This window comes from Vombatus ursinus, unplaced genomic scaffold, assembly GCF_900497805.2.
Source record: "Vombatus ursinus unplaced genomic scaffold, bare-nosed wombat genome assembly UNPS02014812.1, whole genome shotgun sequence".
Lineage (NCBI taxonomy): Eukaryota > Metazoa > Chordata > Mammalia > Diprotodontia > Vombatidae > Vombatus > Vombatus ursinus.
Window position 1 is genome coordinate 14359264 of NW_020954590.1, and position 19112 is coordinate 14378375.

Sequence of the window (19112 nt, forward strand, 5' to 3'; positions counted from 1 at the left end):
AGACAATTGCAGGAAGGAAAGTTGTAGAAAAAGCCCACCCTTTCCGGGGACTTCTCTGAACCTAGGGCTTCTGTTCCAAGAAACCTATAGTTGACAGAAGACTCTTCTCCATATCTCCCTTTTTGCTAAAGCTCAGTTCTACCATTGTTTCTCTGAAGTATGCTGGACTGCCAGGTTTACTCCAGCCTCTTGGTTTCCAGACCCTCAGAGTTTCTAACTGGTTCTGAAATAGAGCCTTTCTTTTATATATTACATATTATATATCATATTTATATATATTTATATATTATATACATTCCTTTTATATAAATTTCTTAGAATATGACCAGTTTTCTTGCACAGTGACTTTGATTATTGCAAGGAGATGTACAGGTCCTATTCAATTGTACACAGCTCTAGCTGATTAGTTTAATCAGTGTGCTAACCTAACAAAGTTAATTGATTTTTAAAAAATTTTATTTATTTATTTTTTTTAAAGTTAATTGATTTTAAGAAGGTGAAAATAGCCTTATCCTTACACAGGAAATCACCTATATGCATATAGTGTAAGTTGGGGTTGAAGATGAGGCAGAAGTTTATGGATGTCTAGGAGTAGGGGTTTTCCTTCCCCTCTCCTTCTTGCCTTTACATAGGCAGTTCTATATGCCTGGAGGGCAGTCCTTCCTTACTGGAGCCTCTTAGAATCCTTAACGTTTTTAAGACCGATATTTGGTGTTGCTTTCTTTAGGATTTCAATCCTTAGCCTCCTGATTATTAGTGGTCTCTTCCTCCTCAAGTTCTATTGCATTTTAAAAAATGTATATATCTCCTAGCAGAATATAAGTGATTTGAAAGCAGGTAATATTTTGTCTTACGCGTTAAAGCATAGAAGAAGCCAAACCGGAATTTGAGTGGGTTCAGAGTAAGAAAAACTTTGAATTATAGCCTGAAGTCTAAATGGTAAATTCCATTTTGACTAATGAGGATGCAAAAAACATTTTCTACTTGTTATATGTGGTCTTTTTAACAGAAGACTTCATGTTCTTCATATGCCAGCTAGTTGAGAAGGATGGATGACAGTCCTGTAAACCTTTCAAACCTGTTGTTGTTTTTTTTCTTTCCCTCTATTTTCTTTAGTTAGGTATCAGGAATGATATGAGAATAAGCTGAATCAACAGAGAGCAGGGGATAGAAAACACTAAACCCAGTGTTGGTAATATGTTTATACTAGGTGCAAATTCCGTTTCTATACCCTCAGCATCTCTATTTGGTTCTGAAATCGCTTCTTCCTTTTATCTAAATTTCTTAGAGTGTGATTAGTTTCTTTATTTGCAAAATGAGAGGGCATCCCCTCAGAAGTCTCTTCCAGCTCTCGAAGAATGTAAGCTCCTTGAGGGCAGGGGCTTTTATTTTTTTTTTATTTGTATTCCCTGTGCCTAGTAAAGTGATATATATATATATATAGTTATTATTTAATATTTTAAAAAACAGAATTGAATAATCACACAGCTGAGCAGTGTTAGAGCCTTTCTTCAAATCCAGCTTTTCCACCCGATTCCAGGATTCTTTCCACCATGTCACATTGTCTTTTTTTTTTTTTTGCATGTATTCAAATATATCAGAACTCCAAAGTTCTTGTGTTCACAGTATTCTATTTCAGTTTTAACATGTTTTCCAATAAACAAAAATAAATTATTTCAAGTATAATTTGATTTTTTTTCCCTTTTCTTGTTTCTCTCTTAGATGGCCGGAATGGAAGTTGGGAAGAAGATTTTTGCCATTAATGGTGACCTAGTTTTTATGAGACCTTTCAATGAAGTAGATTGCTTCTTGAAATCATGCTTAAACAGCAAAAAGCCTCTCAGAGTTCTTGTGAGCACAAAACCGAGGGAGTAAGTTGTTCTACTTTTATTTTCAAAAATGGATAGAGAAGAGTGAAAAAGCAAAACTATACAAGTTAATACAATTAATTGCTAATTCCTGAAATTAAATAACCCCTTGTTGGATTAAAATAACTACTTAAGAGAGGCCTTTAGAAGAAATAAGAGGAGTGATATTACTTGTCATGATAAAATATTTGGTTGTATCTACAATTAAGCTGGTTTGATATCATATTTGACTCTGAATATTTCAAGTTTATGTTGTAGTAATAATAGAGAAGATTGTAATGAATATTTCAGGGCCTAGCATCTTACTATATTTCTGGCTTAAAATTCTTTCCTATGGTGAAAACATGTCCCATCATTATCTCATCCTTATAATAATAATGGCTCATATGGTGCTATATAGCTATTGTTTCATTTGAGCTTCATAATAACTCTGTGAGATAGATTTTTGTTAGATATTTGTTATCAGGATAGGAATGGATACTGGACCATTTATTTCTCTGGTATAGGAAATTCTCTGGTGAGGATACTCCCTCTACAAATACAGGTCAGCCACTTCTCTCTAATTTCTAGACTTAGAGAGTTGGCAAGGTCTTTGAGAGATTAAGAAAGTAGTATTTAAACCCAGGATTTAAAACTAGGTTTTCCTGGCCAGCTCTCTAATTACTATGTTACCGTCTCCTCATGCTTTTTTTATTTATTGAAATGTGATAAGCAATGCATTTTAACCTGGTCAACTAGAAGGTACAGATCTTTTGAAATCTTTTTTAATTTGTTCCTTTTGTTTTTGTTTATTTGTCACTCTTATGGCGCTTGGCACTTGTATTGTATGTCTGTGTGTGTGTGTGTGCTATTGTATCTTTCCTGATACTCTCTGAGCTCAGGGATAGAAATTCTATTTTATTCATTACTACCTCAAAACTTTCTCATAAATCTTAGGTGCTCAATAAATCATTTTTGATGAATGAATTAATGCATAATTTAAACAATATGCTGGAATAGCAAACACAGAAATAAAACATAATCAGATGTTCCTTAGAAATATTTTAAAAATATTTTCCCCTCTGAAATATCTGACAATAGATATCTCCAGTTTTACTCAATAGAAGATAATGAACAAATTGTGACCTCTTCTTCATGATTTGTTATTTTCTTGAGAAATAGTTGGCGTAGGGGAGCAGAGAGTTAGAATCAGAGTTAGGTTGATTTGGGTTCAAATCCCTCCTTTGACAGGTACTGACAATGTGACTTGACAAAAGTTCTTTATCCTTGTCTCATTCATGTCTCTAAGAATATAAATCTCAGAGCAAGTGCTGATTTGCATTGGTAGGAGTTTCTTACCATGATGTCACAGTTTTGGAAGAAAAATGATAATGAAAGCACTTTATTCTACTTTAATATAATTCATGGCATAATTTTTGCTTGCTTTTCAGTTTTTCTGACTCTTCCTTTGATACTAGTTTTTAGTTGTCCCATTTTGCTGCTATTAATTTACTTTCCTTTTTGATTTATTCCTTCTAAAATGATCCAGCTTGTCAAAAAATTTGCGTTAACTAAGAGTAAATAGAATTAGAATGAAAACCTAAAGGCTTTATACTCAAAGTAAAGTTGACAGATTTAATTTAGAAGTTCTGTCTGACAACAATTTGGAATATTCAGAAGCCTTTTTTACTTAATAACAGTTTCAGGACTGTGTTCTAAGAAATTGCAGTTATTAGAAGTCTAGCTTCCAGATAAGTGAAGTTGAAATATTCATTATCAGGGTTTATTTACTTCAATATATGTCAGGTTTTCCCTTGTTCTCAAATTGTTTTCTGAAAATATTAAATCCTTATCTAGGAAACTAGCTTTTCTGAAACAATAGGTAAGCTTAAAAAGTGGTCTGAAAGGATGAATGTACCTCATTAAGTGCCTAACTTATTTTTAGAGGTTAAATACGTTGAGTCAAGTAGATGAGAAAAAGAACTTTGAATCGTTTTATATTCCTGTCCTTATTACCTAACCTATAACTTATGCTTTTCTCCGGGTGAAATAGCACTTTTATAGGGTGTGTCTCCCTCCTTGAAATTTCCCTTTCTCTCATGCATAAAAATTGTTAGTTATGCCTCTTCTGATCATGCTCAGTCACCTCAGCTTTCCTGGACTTTGACTCTTCTGCTCATTTACCATCTGGAGATTTGTGAGGGAGTTGGGGGAAAAGAATTAAAAGTAAGAGAGATGAAAAATACTCTACTATTTTTCCTCTCCTCCACGTTTATATACAGCTCTTACTATGTGCTGGGTACTGTGCTAACCACTTTATAATTATTATCTCATTTGATCCTTACGATGACTCTGGGAAGTACGTGCTATTATTATCCTCATTTTACAGATGAGAATAACTAGACTGAATCAGTAGTTACATGACTTGCCCAGGGTCACACAATTAGTAACTGTTTGCGGCCAGCATTGCTTTCTGACTTGAGCGTGCCTTTCTATCCCCATTTTCTATCCCTGCTTTCTGTCTACTATGCTACATAAATGTCATAGAATAAAAAGGAAGCCTAAGAGGGAAATATTGGAGTGGTTTATATATACCCACAAATGGAAGAGAAAAATTGTAACAGCTAAAAGAAGATTTAGGTTGCTACTTCTTTTTATTCCTTCATTGATTCAGGATTGGGATCTGTTTTACCTTCAGGGGTTTTCTATTGCATGAATATTGTATTGAAAAAAGTTCTCCCTTATTTGCAGATTTTTCATTTTAAGAATTACTTTTCATTGAATCACATGACTTTTTATTCCATTGCAACTTTGACAGTATTATTTTGACTGCTTCTCTTACTTCAGTAGCACATTTCATGCCTTTTGTCTGATTGTTTATAACATTTTTTACATTGGAACAGCTCATTATTTTTCTCTTTACTTTTTTTAAAGGTTGTTGTAATCCATAACCCTTGCTTTCAAATGCCTATACCTTTTGCATTGGCTTCCCACTTCTTTTTTTCTTTTTCCCTGCTATATTTATCTTTATTTTCATCTGTTGAATTCTTTTCCTATTAGATAATAAAAATATATTAGTGAAAATCATCATGGCCCCCTTTAAATTTTTAACTTTTTGCCCTTGATAATAAGAAATCTTTATAAAGATTTCTTTTTTTTTAATTTTTATCAATGTGTTATCTCAGTAAGTAATCCCACACTCATATTAGTCTCTGCAGGAAATACTGTATCTTAATTCCCACAGTAAATTAAATTTGTCCATTCCCCACAATATGATGTTTCAAGTAGGAAGATATGTTTGCCAAAGCTAGTCAGCCTTTAACTGAGTGAAAGCCTACATTTCTTTTCCCAGAATACACTTGTGTTTTTCACACACTGCTCTGAGGACAATAGAATGACCTGACTAGAGGTCAGAGAAGGATCCACATTCTGTCACAATATTAAAGTTACAGACAGACTATATCTCAAAAAGCCCCAAGAGGCCACTTTTGCTACCTAAGAAGACAAGAGCAAGAACAATTCAGCAAAGCTCTAAAGCTCTAAGTTATTTCAGCAGAAGGAGGATTAATCCACCGTTAAAAGGAGAATTTGCTTCTCCCATCTATACCTCTTCATGATCACTCTAACAGGCATTTTTTCTCTTTTCTTTCTCATAGCCAGTTTTCTATCATTCTGAATTGTGTCATTGACAGGCACTGGCAAAATAATGAAACATTGAAGAGTGGTGCTATTCAAGAAAGTAGACTCAACCCTGAATACCAAATGGGTAGAGATGTTAGAAAACAGATTTTTCTGATGTACTATCGATATTAAAATAATCATTTTTGTGTAAAGTAATTCATAGTAAAACTATTAATGATGGTTTGGTGCAGTGGGAGGATACATGACTTTGAACTCAGAGGTCCTGGGTTCAAATACCATTTCTGCCACTTAACAGCTCTATAATCTTGGGTAAGTCACTTTGCTTCCCTGTAATTTAGTCTCCTCCTCTGTGACATGCAGGGTCAAACTGGAAGGCCCATAAAGTCCCTTCTGGATCTAAATCTATGATCTTAACATCAAACAAATAAATTATTTCCGTTTCTATTAGAGTACTTGTACAACTTATATTTCAGATTAATATTTGGGCCGTTAGTGCCCCACTCAGAAATATTCCTTATGATGAATTGGCCAAATCATGAGCCCGAAGGGGTAGCCATAGCACTATGTAATTAACACTTCACGTTACTTTACTTCTGACTGTACTTACCATGTCCTTGAAGTGTTAGTGAAATTTATTTTCATGATCTTATAGACCTTATAATTTTATCATATTAATTGTTTTTTCCACTTGGAAACCACTTTTTATCATCAGTATGAAAATTATCTACTCATATGTATTACATACACTTCATTCAATCATTCATACATTCATCCTTATTTTTTCTCTATTCATTTTATATTTAGTCATAATTTTTGGAAAATTTCCTGGAATTTTAAGCAGTTTGATTAACCTCACTTTGTTGTGAGATACTCCATTTATTTTTACTGTGCCTAATTCTTCCTGATTTTCTTTATTCCTATTTGTTACAAACTTTCTGTTTTTCTTTTATTTATTTATGCTTTTTATGAAGTTCATTTTAGCATACTTCTTATTCAGCTTTGCTTCTTTCTATATTACTAAAAAGTGAATTAGAAGAACAAAACTGACAAAATATCGTATTTCATTTATATTTCTATGTTTCTTGAAATAACTATTTTTAGAGCCAGTTTTTTTCCTATTCTTTTTGTTTAAATGTTCTATTTTTCATGTTATTGAAAATAGAATGATCTCACTTTTCATACTTTTTCACATTAATTTTGTAATTTGAATTCATAAAAGATTAAGTACATATGTGTTTTAATAACAATTAAACCTTTATTGTTTTATTTTGGGTTTTGATTGAAATTAGGACAGTGAAAATTCCGGATTCAGCAGATGGCCTTGGATTCCAGATTCGGGGATTTGGTCCTTCTGTGGTACATGCTGTTGGAAGAGGTATGAAATTCAATCTAATGTCAAATATGTTTGTTATTTCATATCTTTATTCTTCAAATTTCATACTGGACTATATTAATAATGTAGTTAGCATTTTGAACTTGCACATATTTCACTTTTTAATCCAAAGACAATAGATTTTTTTTAAATGGCATGTTGGCTTTTTTTTTTTTCCATTTTGCTTTTGAAAAAAAAATCTTTTGTCATTTTAATTGGGCAGCCAACAGAGATTAATTAAGCTCTTACTATGTGCCAGGCGTTATGCTAAAAGCTGAGAAGCAGGAAAAAAAAAAGGAGTTCCCACCCTCAAGGAGTTTATATACGAATAGGGGAAGATAACATAAGGAGCTGAAAAATAAAGGGGTTGGGGAAGAAGCTACCTGGCCTACAAGATGGCAGAGAAAGTCCTTTGGAAATGACTCAGCTGTTCAGCCTGAAGAAGGATGAAGACATCTTTGGCCTGAGCCTCTTAAATTGAAGGTTCTGGGAAGAATCATCCAATCAGAAAGGGAGGCCACTGGAGTTGAAGGTACTTCCAAAATGAGAAGTAGGTCAGGAATGGAATGAGCATCTAGGGTGAAGAGGTTTATTCATCATTGCTACAACGTTGCTAATGAAAATTAAGTGGTTTCACAAATGCCTCAATAGATGTTCCTGTTCCACCGAAGGATTGTCTGGATGGTCTTTTTGTCATTGCTGTTCTTAACATGTTTGTTTGGGTTTTGTTTTGTTTTTTTTCAGTTACAAATGGTTATTTTCACCCAAATTCCACCATGTGAATTTTCAAGATCAGAATTATCTGTAAGATTAAAAGTGATTGATAGGACAGAAAATAACTGAACTCATGCTAGAGCAGTGAAGAAAATGAGGGAAAATTTAATTTCATAACTAAAAATATTAATTTATACTTTAAATGGTTTATTCAGGCTATAACCACTTTAAGGAGATATATAATTGAACCCATGCTAGCGAAGCAAAGAAAATGTAAGGAAATAGTTGCCAAATATAATAAACAGCTTTCTATCTGGATAAAGTGCAATATAGAACAAAATCTATCTGATTTTTTCTGAGAGGGATTTTAGACTTTGCAGATAGCAAAATTAATGTGTTTTAGGGAAAAACAGATATTGAATAAAATATCTTTGTGGTTATCTTTTATTTTATTTTTTAAACTCTATTTATGTTGTAAAAAAAAATAAAAGCATTGAGGCATTTTAGGTTAAAACTACCTAACACCATTTCTGAATCTAAATAAGTAATCAGTCAATATACATTCATGAAGTGTCAATAGGCACTGGGCTAAGCACTGAAGCTACAAAAAGAGGCTAAAGACAATCCCTGCCCTCAGTTGAATGGGGGAGAGGCATACTTCATTAGTTTGTAAAAACTTGGTACCAATCATTATACACCCTTTGTGAAGTGGGTAGTTGATTTTATGTCCTATGCAAAAGATGAATTTTCAGAGGGAAACATGCAATTTGACAGAACTATCTTGGGTTTTAGTGAGATGGACAGATTTTCCCACAAGATATCTACTGTCTTTGGCTGTCTACAGGACAAAATGCATGTTTTGGCTCAGCATAGAGTGCTGCACTGGGGCAGTGGTAGTATTTTCATGTGGGAACCAATTTCACCTTTTTTTCCCCTGACATCTTCATTTGTAACATTTGCTTCTTTTAAACTGAGGGGATTTTTCCATACTGAAATCTTTGGTTGTCAGCTAATGACTTTCAGTCAATTTATCAATGATTTAGATTTCCTTATCTTTAAGTCTATTTCTGTGAGAAGATAAAGGGACTGGAGGTTTAAAAAAATAAACCAAGTCCAAATAAAATAATCATATTTTGTAATACTTGCCTTTTAAGAACAGCTTTTGAAATCAGAGCAAAAATTTTAAATTGCTACATATGCTTATAGGGAGGTACCTAGAAGAAAAGCCGGATTATGTATTGGTAGATTTTCTAAATCTCATTTTTGGAGTAATTTACTTTTAATAGGAAAATGCTTTTATGGCATTCAGGAAAAGTTCATAATTGTCAGTTAATCAACAAGAATGTATTAAGTGCCTACTCTGTGTCAGTCATTGTACTAAACACTGGGGATACAAATAGAAGCAAAAGACAGTCCCTGCCCTCAAAGGATTCTCAATCTAATGGGGGGAAAAGTACACAAATATATAAAAACAAGTTATATACAGGATAAATAAGAAATAATTAACAGAGAAGACATATTTGAATTAAGAGGGATTGAAAAAGCCTTCTGATAGAAGGTTCAATTTTAGTTGAGGTTTGAAGGATGACAGGGGAGAAAGGAGGCAAACATGAGGAGGGAAGAATTCCAGGTACGGAAGACAGCCAGAAAAAATTCTCAGAGCTGAGGAATGGAGAGTCTTGTTTACAGAGTAGTAATGAAGTCAGTGTCACTGGATGGAAGAGGGCATTTTGGGGGGCTGTGTGTGAAAGGTCTAAGAAGACTGGAAGTGAGAGCAGGGCTAGGTTATGAAGGGCTTTGAATTACAAATAGAGGATTTGAAATTGATCCTGGAGGTAAATAACTATTATTGATCAGAATAGAATTATATCTTAAACATTGGAAGAGATCAGTGTGGTCACCTAGTCTAACCCCATAAATGATTCATGAGTCCCTATAAAGAATCCTTAACAACTTCTATTTGAATATTTCCAGTAATTTGGAACTCACTATCTAATGTGACATTTAAAAAGTTAGAGAGACATAGTTTCTGGGTAATAAATTATTTTATTAATAATTCTAGCATTTTCTTAATAAAGTGACACTCTCAAATGCCAAAGACAACTCATGGTGGTGGGCTAACAGTTTATATGCCCTTGGAAGAGTGGGTGTTTCTGAGGGTGGCAATCTATTCCAATTGGTTAACAAGTATTGAGGGGATGAATATTACAAATGAGACATGGATCTATTCTAATGAGGGACTAGGGGATATAACTGTGATTTTGTAGTTTACTTGTAAATTGACAAGCCTTGGGTGATCTAATCAAAGAATTTATTCCTACCCAATCCTGTGTGTAGCATAATGGGCATCTCCACCTTAGATTAAATTCCTTATAAGGTTGGATGAAGTCTGAACAAGATTTAGGAGAAAGTGAATTCAATCTCATTATCAGAAATGTCCTTCAGAGACTGAAAAACTTACAGGCTTCTGAAAAAAAAAGTCCTGGTCCTTATTCAATAATTAATGATTAGTATGAGGGAGAAATAATCATTTCTCTCACTAATGAAGTAGCCCCTTTATGTTTTAACAAATCTTAGTATTTTTGTTCTTCCTTGTCTCCTTGATTTCAAACTAAAACCTATCTACTGTCCCTTAAACCCATTTACTTCATTTTTGACCTCATAATTACTACACAGAATAGATCTAATCATTATTTTACATATTTGTTGTTGTTGTTGAGTTATTTTCAATAGTTTCCGACTCTCCCTGACCCCATTTGGGATTTTCTTGGGAAAGATACTGGAATGATTTGCCATTTTCTTCTCCAGCTCACTTTACAAATGAAAACACTGAGGCAAACAGGATAAAGTGACTTTCCTAGGGTAACACAGCTAATAAGTGTCTGAGGCCAGATTTTAAGTGAGGTGCTCCTAACTCGAGGGTGCACCCTCTATCCACTGTGCCTCTGTAGAGATGAAGATAGCTATTAAGGCTGCTATAGGTATTCTCTTTTCCATGCTCAATATTCCCAGTTCTTTTAATCATTACTCACATGCATATGTGTAAGTCCTTTCATCATCCTCAATCACTACCTTCTGGACCTTATTTTGTTCCTGTCCCTCTTAAAATAGAGTACCCAGAACAAAATGCAATGCTTCAGATGTGGTAAGACGAGTTTAAAATATATCAAGACTGTCACCTCCCTACATCCAGACATTGCACTTGTATTAATGCAGACAAAATTGAATTAGATTTTTTTAAGCCAATGCAATGATAGTGTTATTCATTAAGAGCTTAGTGTATTTACTCAAAAGCTGAGACAACTGAGAGCTAGTCAGGAAATGAAATAAGACTATAGAAGGAAGTTGAAATAAATTAGTAAAGGTGCTCCACATTTCATTATAGAGACAAATCTCTATATTTAAGCCTGAACCTACAATGACAGTGTTAATTTAAACAAATATCTGGATAACTGAAGATAAGAAGTTTTGTTTTTGCCTCTGCATCCTTAGCAAATTGGGGCAGCTAGGTGGTATAGTGGATGGAATGCTTGGCCTGGAGTCAGAAAGACCTGATCTAAAATCCAGCCTCACACACTAGCTGTGTGACCCTGGGCTAGTCACTTCACCCTGTTTGCCTCAGTTTCCTCCTCTGTAAAAGGGGCTGGAGAAGGAAACAGCAAACCACTTCAGTATCTTTGCCAAGAAAATCCTGAAAGGGGTCACAGAGAGTCAGAAACAATAGAAATAACTGAACAACAACAAAATCCTTAGCAACTCTGAATAAATGTTTGTTGAATTATATTCAGCTCTCCTCTTTTCCTTTTGTGCTAGGTGGCCCAGTGGATAGAGCTCTGGGCCTGGAGTCAGAAAGACCTGAGTTCAAACCCAACCTCAGATACTTACTGGTTGTGTGACCACTTAACCTCTGTCTACCCTAGTCATTTAACCATTGCCTCAGTTTCCTCAACCATAAAATGAGGATAATAATAGCAAATATCTCCCAGGGTTGTTGTGAAGATTGAGATTATATCTGAAAAGCATTTAGCACAATGTCTGGCACATAGTAGGTACTGTCTTCCTTCCTTTTTAAAATGTGTTTGGCAATTAAAATCACAAATGGCAAGATAAAACATTTTAGACTTTCCAACTTTAGGATTACATGTTTTAGGGAATTAGATGGATAAGTGATCTTGAAAGGAAAAAGAAACCCTAATTAACATGAAAAACGTTGTTTTGTAATATTTTTGCAAATTAATTTCCAATGAGGTATTGAAAGTATTTCCTTTAGTTACAACTAGAATAACAAGTTAAAAACACATGTTTAAGTTAAATTTTGGCAATTTTCCCAACTTTTTTAAAGGTACTGTGGCTGCAGCTGCTGGTCTCCATCCCGGACAGTGCATAATCAAAGTAAATGGAATTAATGTCAGCAAGGAGACACATGCCAGTGTAATTGCCCATGTCACAGCTTGTAGGAAATATAGGCGACCAGTGAAGGTAACTGCCCCTTCTATTTAAAGCTGTTTGTCAGCTTATTCCTGCTGAGTAGAAGTCTATGCCTGCCCTGGAGTACAAAAGAGCACAACAGCTAGATAATAGCAAGATGATGTTAATTTCCTGTCCAAAGTCTGCTTTTAACTCAGCATTTCAACTCTCATATTGACAATGCATAAAGATGGTTTAATTCATATACAACTGGCTATTGTTATCACAAAAATTGTGTTCTTTTGTAATGGAATAGAACCATTGCCTATTTAGAAGGTGCTCCAAGAAAAGTTCCCATTTTAATGTCAGAGCTAACTTCATCATATTAGAATTCTGAAGGTTGGTCTTTTTCTTGACCCTGTAATGCTTCAGAAAATTACATTGAGCTATGCATGCGAGGGAGTTTAAAGAGTGCCTTTCTGCTTCTGAAGTGTGCCTGTATTTCTACAATGTAACACTGTCCCAGAAGAAATTCAATGATTCATGCAATTTGTGGTATGTTGGTGCTTATTTATGTATTTGGCAGTGGCAACCAGATGCCTCAGTGGCTACAGCACTGGGCCTGGAGTCAAGAGGACCTGAGTTCAAATCCAGTCTCAGACACCTACTAGATACACGACCTGGGTTAGTCACTTAACCTCTGTTTGCCTTAATCCACTGGAGAAGGAAATGGCAAACCACTCCAATATCTTTTCCAAGAAACTGCTATGGTCCATGAGGTCATGAAGCGTTGGACAGGACTGAACAACTGAATAACAACAAAATTTGTATTTATGAACTTAAAAAAGTTAAGGCAACATGTTCTTGTCTTTATTTGAAATGTAAAACCTGTTATAAATTGTCTGAGGCTGGTTAATGTGGAATCCAAAGATCACAGAGCTAGAACTAGTGTGGGGAAATGTTAGAGTTCATTGTATCCAAATCCCTTATTTTACAGTTGAAGAAACTGAGACTCAGAGAGGTTAAATGTCACATTCCAAAGGTGACACACAGGTCGCAAATGACTGAGTGGGATAAAGTCTAGATCCTCTAACTCCAAATCCACTATTCTTTTCAGTGTCCTAACTACTTCCTCAAAGTTCTCCCTACCTGTTTAGCTCTAAAAACTCATCCTTATTGCCAAAGAAAAAGAAACATTTAGAACCCTACTTCATGATACCACGTCAAAAAAAAAATTCATTGAATTTTTTTTCAATGTCTCCTACTTAAAGAGGTAAACAGACACTTTGCTTTTTATCCAGACTCATGAAATAAGCAGGAAAAAATTCCTTCATTTAGATACTTAGCATTGTGAAGAGATTTTCATGCTTTTTGTCATAAAAGCTCAACTGCTGGAAATGTTTTCAGGGTCATTTAGTTCAACATGACTCTGACTAAAAATCTTCAAGTTGTCATCTAGGCTTGAAGAATTCCAATGATGGGGAACTCACTACTTCATGAGGCAGCCCATTGTTCTACTTTGGATAGCTCAAATTGTTAGAACTCTCCCCATTCCTTTACCGCCAACCTCATTCCAAACCCCTTGCCATTATAATTGAGTTGACATTTGTCTCACTACAACTTAAACTAATTGTATATTGCTCTGTCCTCTTGAGTCAAGCAGGAAAAAAAATGAAATTCCATTTTTTCATGATGGTGGGTTTTTTCTTTTCCCATTTTCCAGCTTGTTTTAGTAGATCGTTTGGATATTTTCTTTTACAGAATACATTTTGTATTCTTTCATTATATTCATATCTTTCATTTCCCCATGACCAAAATTTCTCTTAACATCCCATCTATTTTCCCTCCCCAGAAAGCATTCCAGCATTATAAAAATATTTTAAATAAAAGCCAAAAAAAGAGGGAGAGGAAAAAAATCAGAGAAACTGATCACTACATTGAAAAATTCTGAAAATATATTCAGTGTTCCATACCTATGGGACACACCACTGCAGAAGAGTGGAGTCAAAGTATCTGTTCATATCTCCTTTTTTATTTAATATTATATTTTCCCAATTACATGTTAAAGCAATTTTTAGCATTTTTTAATTTGAGTTACAAATTCTCTACCTTCCTCCCTTCCTTCTTCCTTCCCATCCTTGAGATGATAAGCAGTTTGATATGGGTTATACATGTTCAGTGTCATGACAGTTTTTCAATACCAATGAGTTCCCTGTGTATCCATTTCAGTTTTTTTTTTTAGAACACTCCCCTTACTCTACATCATCAAAATTGTCTGTTTGTGTTGTCAAATTTCCATTCCTGAGAGAGTCCCAACCCCATTCAACTACCTTTCCCTGTAGAATTTTAGATCATGGCATCCTTTCTTTCATTTTTATGAACTTTTTTGAAATCCACTTTCCGCAAATCTAGGGTGGTCATTAAGCTGTGCCTGGATTCCATTTTTTTTAGCACAAGCTCCTAAAATAATATAGTTACTTCTTTTTTAAAAAAAATTTTTTTTCCAGTTATCAAGCATTTTGCAAATGTGATTACTTCTTAAGGTTTCCATGATTTTGACCTAGGAAATTAGTTACTACTTATAGTCAGTATCAGAATATGAATACTAATTATTCTCATTGTTCTCTTCATATTTTGAATAATTAAGAACTTTTCATTCTTTTTATTTAAGGTGATTTGTTTCGTCCATATGCATAAAAGGATCATCCCTTCCAAGTGAGACAGTGTAAAGGAAGTAATCTTAGTTTTGTAGGCAGCCTTGTCTTCTATTCCCGGTTGTACTATTTACTACTTATGTGATATTGAACAAATTGCTCAATGTCTCTGAGCCTAACTTTCATCACCTCTAAAATGGTAACAGTAATAACTATATGGTTGGGAATAAGACACTTTGTAAATCTTAAAGAAATATTATTTGCTGTTATTATCCTTGTTGTTAAATCATGTCTAACTCTTCATGACATGGAGTGGTTTCCATTTCCTTCTCCAGGTCATTTTACAGATGGGGAAACTGAGAGAAACAGGGTTAAATGACTTGCCCAAGATCACACAGTTAGTGTCTGAGGCCAGATTTGAACTCATGAAGATGAGTCTTCCTGACTTAAAGCCTGGCATTCTATCCACTGTGCTATTTCACTGACTTGTATTATTATCTTTCCTCTTCAGTATTTTCTTGTCAGATAGAATTTATCCTGCTGCTAGTGAGATGAAGAATAATGTGAACCCAGGTGTACACTAGAGGGAACAGACCCATATGGGGGTGGGGCTTCCAGAGAAATGTTTATATATACATACATATGTAATATTTTACATTCTTGTTATCATGTATAGTTAAAATACAAATGTAATTTGTGGGTAACAAGAAATATTTGTATAAAAATTAAATATTGGAAACAAGTTTATCAATACAAACAGCTATACTTTCTTGCTGACTATATTTAAGTTAACTTCACTGCAAATGCTTTAATGATATTTTCTTAATTTAGTTGTTAAAATGAATTAAAAGGACATTATTTTAGATAATAAATACAGCATTTTCATTCACTAAACTTCCCCTCCTTTTTTTAAAGAATGTTTAAAAGTAGCAATATCTATTTAAGTTTTACTTCTTTATACTTCTCCAGCTTAATTTCAAAAGAATTATTGATCAGTAAAATGAACAAAAGGCAGGGAGCCAGGAGGAGAAAGATGAGTAATAGCTGTTGTTGTTCATTCATTCCTGAGTCTCTGTGACCCCGTGGACCATACTGTCAGTGGGGCTTTCATGCCAAAGATACTGGAATGGATTGCCATATCCTTCTCCAATGGATTAAAGCAAACAGAGGTTAAGTGACTCGCCAGGGTCATACAGCTAATAAATGTCTGAGGCTGGATATGAACTCAGGTCTTCTGGACTCTAGGCCTGGTGTTCTATCTATTGAGTCACCACCTGTTTCCATGATTAAGAGCAGACTTACATAATTCATAAACTTTATAATCAGCTGTGATAAATCAAAGGTTAATCATATCTTTTAAAGGAACCTGGTATTACTCATGTTGCAAGAGGGATAAATAGGCAATTCAAATTAACGCTCTGAAACACTGCACTATTGCCACTTAATAGTTTTATCACTGTTTTATCTGGAAAGTATATTTGCCTTTTAAGGTGATACAACCCTTGGCACTTCCTTCATAATAATTTCATCTCCTTTTTTCTTTTTTTTTGGTATTTTTTTAAATTAATAAATTTATTTATTTTTAGTTTTCAACATTTACTTTCACAAGATTTTGAGTTCCAAATTTTCACCCCATCTCACCCCTCCTCCCACCCCAAGATGGCATGCATTCTGAATACCCCTTCCCCTAGTCTGCCTTCCCTTCTATTTCTTCCCCCCTTCTCTTATCCCCTTCCTCTGCTATTTTCCTGTAGGGCAGGATAGATTTCTGTAACCCATTTCCTGTATTTCTTATTTCCCAGTTGCATGTGGAGACATTTTTTTTTAAACATGTGTTTTTAAAACTTTGGGTTCCAAATTTTCTCTATTCCTCCCCACCCATCCTCATTGAAAAAGCAAGCAACTCAATATAGGCTATACATGTGCAGTTATGCAAAACACTTCCATAGTAGACATGCTGTGAAAAACTAACTTTATTTCCCTTAATCCTATCCCACCCCCCCATTTATTCTATTCTTTCTTTTGATCCTGTCCCTCCTCAGAAGTATTTGCTTCTGATTACCCCCCTTTCCCAATCTGCCCTCCTCTCTATCATCCCCTTACTCTCTTGTCCCCTTCCCCTCCTGTTTTCCTGTAGGGTAAGACAGATTTACACACCCAATTGAGCGTGTATGTTATTCCCTGCTTAAGTCAAATCCTATGAGAATAAGATTCACTCATTCCCTCTCACCTTCCCCCATTTCCCCTCCACTCTAAGAGCCTTTTCATTGCTATTTTTTTGTGAGATAATTTACCCCATTCTACCTCTCCCTTTCTCCTTCTTCTAGTATAATGCTCTCTCACTCCTTAATTTTATTCTCTAGATATGACCCCTTCATTTTCAACTCACCCTGTACCCTCTATCTATCTAACTATATCTATATATACATACATGTAATTTTTTCCCCTCCAACTACCTTGATACTGACAAAGGTCTCATGAGTTACAAATATCATCTTTCCGTGCAGGAATGTAAACAGTTCAACCTTAATAAGTCTCTTATGATTTTCTCTTCCCTGTTTACCTCTTCATGTTCCACTTGAGTCTTGTATTTGAAAATCAAATTTTCTATTCAACTCTGGTCTTTTCATCAAGAATGCTTGAAAGTCCTCTATTTCACTGAATTACCATTTTTTCCCCTGCAGGATTATATTCAGTTTTGCTGGGTAGGTGATACTTGGTTGTAATCTTATCTCCTTTGCTCTCCGGAATATTATATTCCAAGCCCTGCGGTCCCTTAATATAGAAGCAGTTAAATCTTGTGTTATCCTGATTGTGCTTCCACAATACTTGAATTGTTTCTTTCTGGCTGCTTGTAATATTTTCTCCTTGACCTGGCAGCTCTGGAATTTGGCTACAATATTCCTAGGAGTTTTCCTTTGGGGATCTCTTTCAAGAGGAGATTGGTGGATTCTTTCAATTTTTATTTTACCCTCTGGTTCTAAAATATCAGGACAGTTTTCCTTGATAATTTCTTAAAAGATGATGTCTAGGCTCTTTTTTTGATCATGGCTTTCAGATAGTCCAATAATTTTTAAATTCTCTCTCCTGCATCTATTTTCCAGGTCAGTTGTTTTTCCAATGAGATACTTCACATTGTTTTCTAATTTTTCATTCTTTTGGATTTGTTTTACAGTGTCTTGATTTCTCCTAAAGTCACTAGCTTCCAATTGCTGTATTCTAATTTTTAAGGAAGTATTTTCTTCAGTAATCTTTTAGACTTCCTTTTCCATTTGTCCAATTTTGCTTTTTAGGGCATTCTTTTCTTCATTGGCTTTTTGGACCTCTTTTTCCATTTGGGTTAGGCTATTTTTTAAGGTGGTATTTTCTTCAATATTTTTTTTGGGTCTCCTTTAGCAAGCTGTTAACTTGCTTTTCATGATTTTCTTGCATCACTCTCATTTCTTTTCCCAGTTTTTCCTCTACTTCTCTTATTTGCTTCTCAAAATCCCTTTTGAGCTCTTCCAAGGCCTGGGACTGATTCATATTTTTCTTGGAGGCTTTGGATGTAGGAGCTTTGACTTTGTTTTCTTCTTCTGGTTGTATGTTTTGATCTTCTTTGTCACCAAAGTAAGATAATACAGTCTGACTCTTTTTGTGCTGCTTGCTCATGATCCCAACCAATTACTTGAGTTTTAAACTCTTTGTTAAGGTCTGTTTCCAATGTGGAGAATGTACAGTCCCAAGCTTTGGGGGTTTGTACAGCTCTTTTCAGAGATACTTCTAGGGAGCTGAAAATTTTCAGTTCTTCCAAGGTGCTATGATAAGGGGTGAGGTGTTTCCTCTCTACCACCACAACAAGCTCTATCACCTCCTTGCCCCAGGACCGCCCCTCAGAGCTGTGACCCAGATCCAAGCACGGGCAAAGCAAGAGATTCCTGCCTCAGCCCTGGCAAAGAGATCCTTGCAATTCCCCTCTGATCAGGCACTTGATTCCCCCTCAGTCTGTGGGCCAGAAGCTCAGGAGGCAGCTGCTGCCCTTGGGGTGGCTGAGACCTAGCTTCTTCTCTCATCGCAGTCACAGACTTTTCCCATTGACCTTCTAAGTTGTCTTTGGTGTTCATGGGTTGAGAAGTCTGGAAACTTCCACAGCTGCCCTTGATTCAATCCTCTGAAGCCTGCTCCAAGTTTGCTGCGATCTGCGTGCCCACGCCAAACTGCGCTTCTCTCCCCACCCGGTGCAATATGCCTTTCTGATCAGCCGTCCAGGTTGTTTTGAGCTGGAAATTTGTTTTACTCTGTTTTTTGTGGGTTCTGCTGCTTTAGAATTTGTTTAGAGCCATTTTTTTATAGGTATTTGGAGGGGTTTGAGGGAGAGCTCAAGCCAGTCACTGCTTTCCCTCCGCCATCTTGGCTCCCTCCCTCTTTTTTCTAAAGAAGACAACAACTATTGTCTTAATTACTATGCAGAATCTTTTTTTAGGAAAGGATTAGATT

At 35.2% G+C, this 19112-nt stretch overlaps 1 protein-coding gene across 1 annotated transcript in view; it reads left to right on the forward strand.

Annotated features, from left to right (window-relative positions):
* Positions 1-19112, forward strand: part of LOC114054096 (phosphatidylinositol 3,4,5-trisphosphate-dependent Rac exchanger 2 protein) — a 385890-nt gene that overhangs the window by 204135 nt on the left and 162643 nt on the right. Inside the window, exons 19-21 of the mRNA XM_027877210.1 lie at positions 1723-1871; positions 6779-6864; positions 11918-12054. Coding sequence (XP_027733011.1) covers positions 1723-1871; positions 6779-6864; positions 11918-12054 — 372 coding nt within the window. The remainder of the gene's footprint in view (positions 1-1722; positions 1872-6778; positions 6865-11917; positions 12055-19112) is intronic.